Here is a 2119-nt window from a genome sequence, read left to right as displayed (position 1 = left end):
CCTGGGGTCGGGGCAGGCACGCAGCCCCCACAGCTGCCCAGTGCTGGGCTGGGGGGGCAGCCAGATCCTCCGTGCTCTCCTGTGCCTTGTGCCACACGAAGGCACCCCAACCCCACCACAAGGCCTCCTGTCACCCCCCAAGGAGCCTGCTCTCGCCTGGGGGTGAAGGGGGAGGATCGAACCTGCTTCATGGGAATGGCCCTCCCGCTGCCGATGCTGTCCGCTTTGCACTCCAGCACCTTCTTCTCCCGTTCCGGGTCCGCACCCTTCCGAGACTGGAAGAGAAGAAACACAGGTTTGTTAGAGACAGGGGCACAGAGAGGAGAACACACAGCCCCACCATCCCCAGAGGGCTGCCAGACCAGACCAAACCAGACCAGACCACTCTCCCCCAGGCCAGGTCTCCCAGCACATGGAGCAGCCAGTGTCTCGCCCGTCCCCTCTAGGGACACTCCAGCCCAGGCCACCCCACCACCTGTCCCCTGGCAAGCTGCTCTCCCCCCACAACGGCAAGCAGAGCTGTCCTCCTAGCAGAACGGGACTACCTCTGACCCCCCACCCGCAGGGGCACACAGGACATGGCGACAGACAGAGATGGCATGGGATGCAGGTGGAGCATGGATGGAAGCAGGAGAGGCTAAGGCAGTGAAGGAACTCACACCTCTACTAATCCAACAGATTTATTCTGTTAACACACTTGCACCATACAAAGTAGCACAGGTCACCGGGCAGAGATACCAGCCCCTTACAAAAGAGCATGGACAATAAATATCTATCACACGTCTAGAGAGTTGAGAGCAAAACCCGCCAGCCCCCGAGGGCGGCTGCGGTGAGAGCAAACTCCAATAAATACAATATGAAATATACAGTCTGTTGAGCAGAACTCATTCAAAGTGCTTAGGACAGAGGAAAATATCAAGTCATACACGGCATGGAGCACAATCAATACATTCAGAATCACAACAATGGCAGAAGGGCAGCGGCAGCGTCCCTCTGGAGCGGCCTACACACCCCCTCAGTCCGGGAGCACCCCATGTGCTTTGGATCAAAAAGGGACACGAGCCCCACGCGCCTGGGACACCGAATCACTTGCTTTTGGGCCCAGAACAAAACAAAGAGATTGAAAGAGAAGAAAACTAAAGAGACATAGATGGCTGCTCTGCTGCGAGGAGGAAGAGGAGGAGGAGCAGGAGTCCATGCAGGCTGCAGGAGGTGCAGGAGGGAGGAAGGAGCTGGGTGCTAGCGGCAGGCGCCAACAGCAGCTCCCGCAGGCAGCAGCAAAGCGTCTTTGGGCCCATCCAGCTCCACTCGCTGCTGTCGCCCAGTCCCGGCGGGTCTGCAGGTCTTCCCATCCCATGAGGGTCGTCCGCCTGGCATCCCCGAGCATGGAAAGTGCCTAGACAGCATCCAGCAGGCCCAGAAATGTCCCAGCTTAAAGTGCAGGCGCAGGCCGTCTCAGCGCTTCCTAGACTTTACATTGGGGGGATTTAAAAGGCTCCTGCGTGTCTCCGAGGGGGGGACCCATGCTGGCTGGAGGGCGGGCGAGCCTCTAATCTTAGATCAATCCCAGTGCCCATCCCTTATCCGGCCCTGGAGAGGCAATGAAAAGTGAGAGAATTTGTACAGAGGTGCCGTGTGTAACCACCTGGATCTTCTAATTTGGAAGGAGTTGGAAAGGCCTTTTTGTTGATGAAAAGTTGGAAACAGTGGCACATATCTGCAAATATCGAAAGAATAAAGAGTTTGGCAAGTTATACTCAGAACACGGACACGAGTCTCAGCGATGGGCACCAGCGACGGGCGGGCCGGGCAGCAGCAGGGGCGGCGGGTCCGGCCGCGGGGCACGGGCGGGGTCTGGCTCCACCTGGTGGTCTCGGGCAGGCAGACCCCCCGGTCGGCGTGGGAAGCAGGGGAGCAAGAGCAGGACAGGAGAGGAAAGGAGGAGGAGGAGGAGGAGGGGAGACTGGGCCGAAGGAACCGGGCACTGCTCGGGACGGGGGCTGCAGCGGCTCCCAGCACTTAGGGGAGCCCAGCCCGGACCTCAGAGAGGCCCCTGCCCACCTGGGGACCCCGCGGGGATGGGAGCTGCTGGCTACACCAAAGCTGCCTGTCCGGGAGG

General features: G+C 59.6%; 1 protein-coding gene across 1 annotated transcript in view; it reads right to left on the bottom strand.

The window, feature by feature from the left end:
- Positions 1-2119, bottom strand: part of LOC104389090 (arf-GAP with GTPase, ANK repeat and PH domain-containing protein 3-like) — a 68632-nt gene that overhangs the window by 50561 nt on the left and 15952 nt on the right. The window contains exon 5 of the mRNA XM_009998045.1: positions 183-275. Coding sequence (XP_009996347.1) covers positions 183-275 — 93 coding nt within the window. The remainder of the gene's footprint in view (positions 1-182; positions 276-2119) is intronic.

The sequence above is a fragment of the Chaetura pelagica genome, unplaced genomic scaffold (genome assembly GCF_000747805.2).
Source record: "Chaetura pelagica isolate M959 unplaced genomic scaffold, ChaPel_1.0 scaffold1145, whole genome shotgun sequence".
Classification (NCBI taxonomy): domain Eukaryota; kingdom Metazoa; phylum Chordata; class Aves; order Apodiformes; family Apodidae; genus Chaetura; species Chaetura pelagica.
This window is presented reverse-complemented; position numbering and strand designations above follow the sequence as displayed.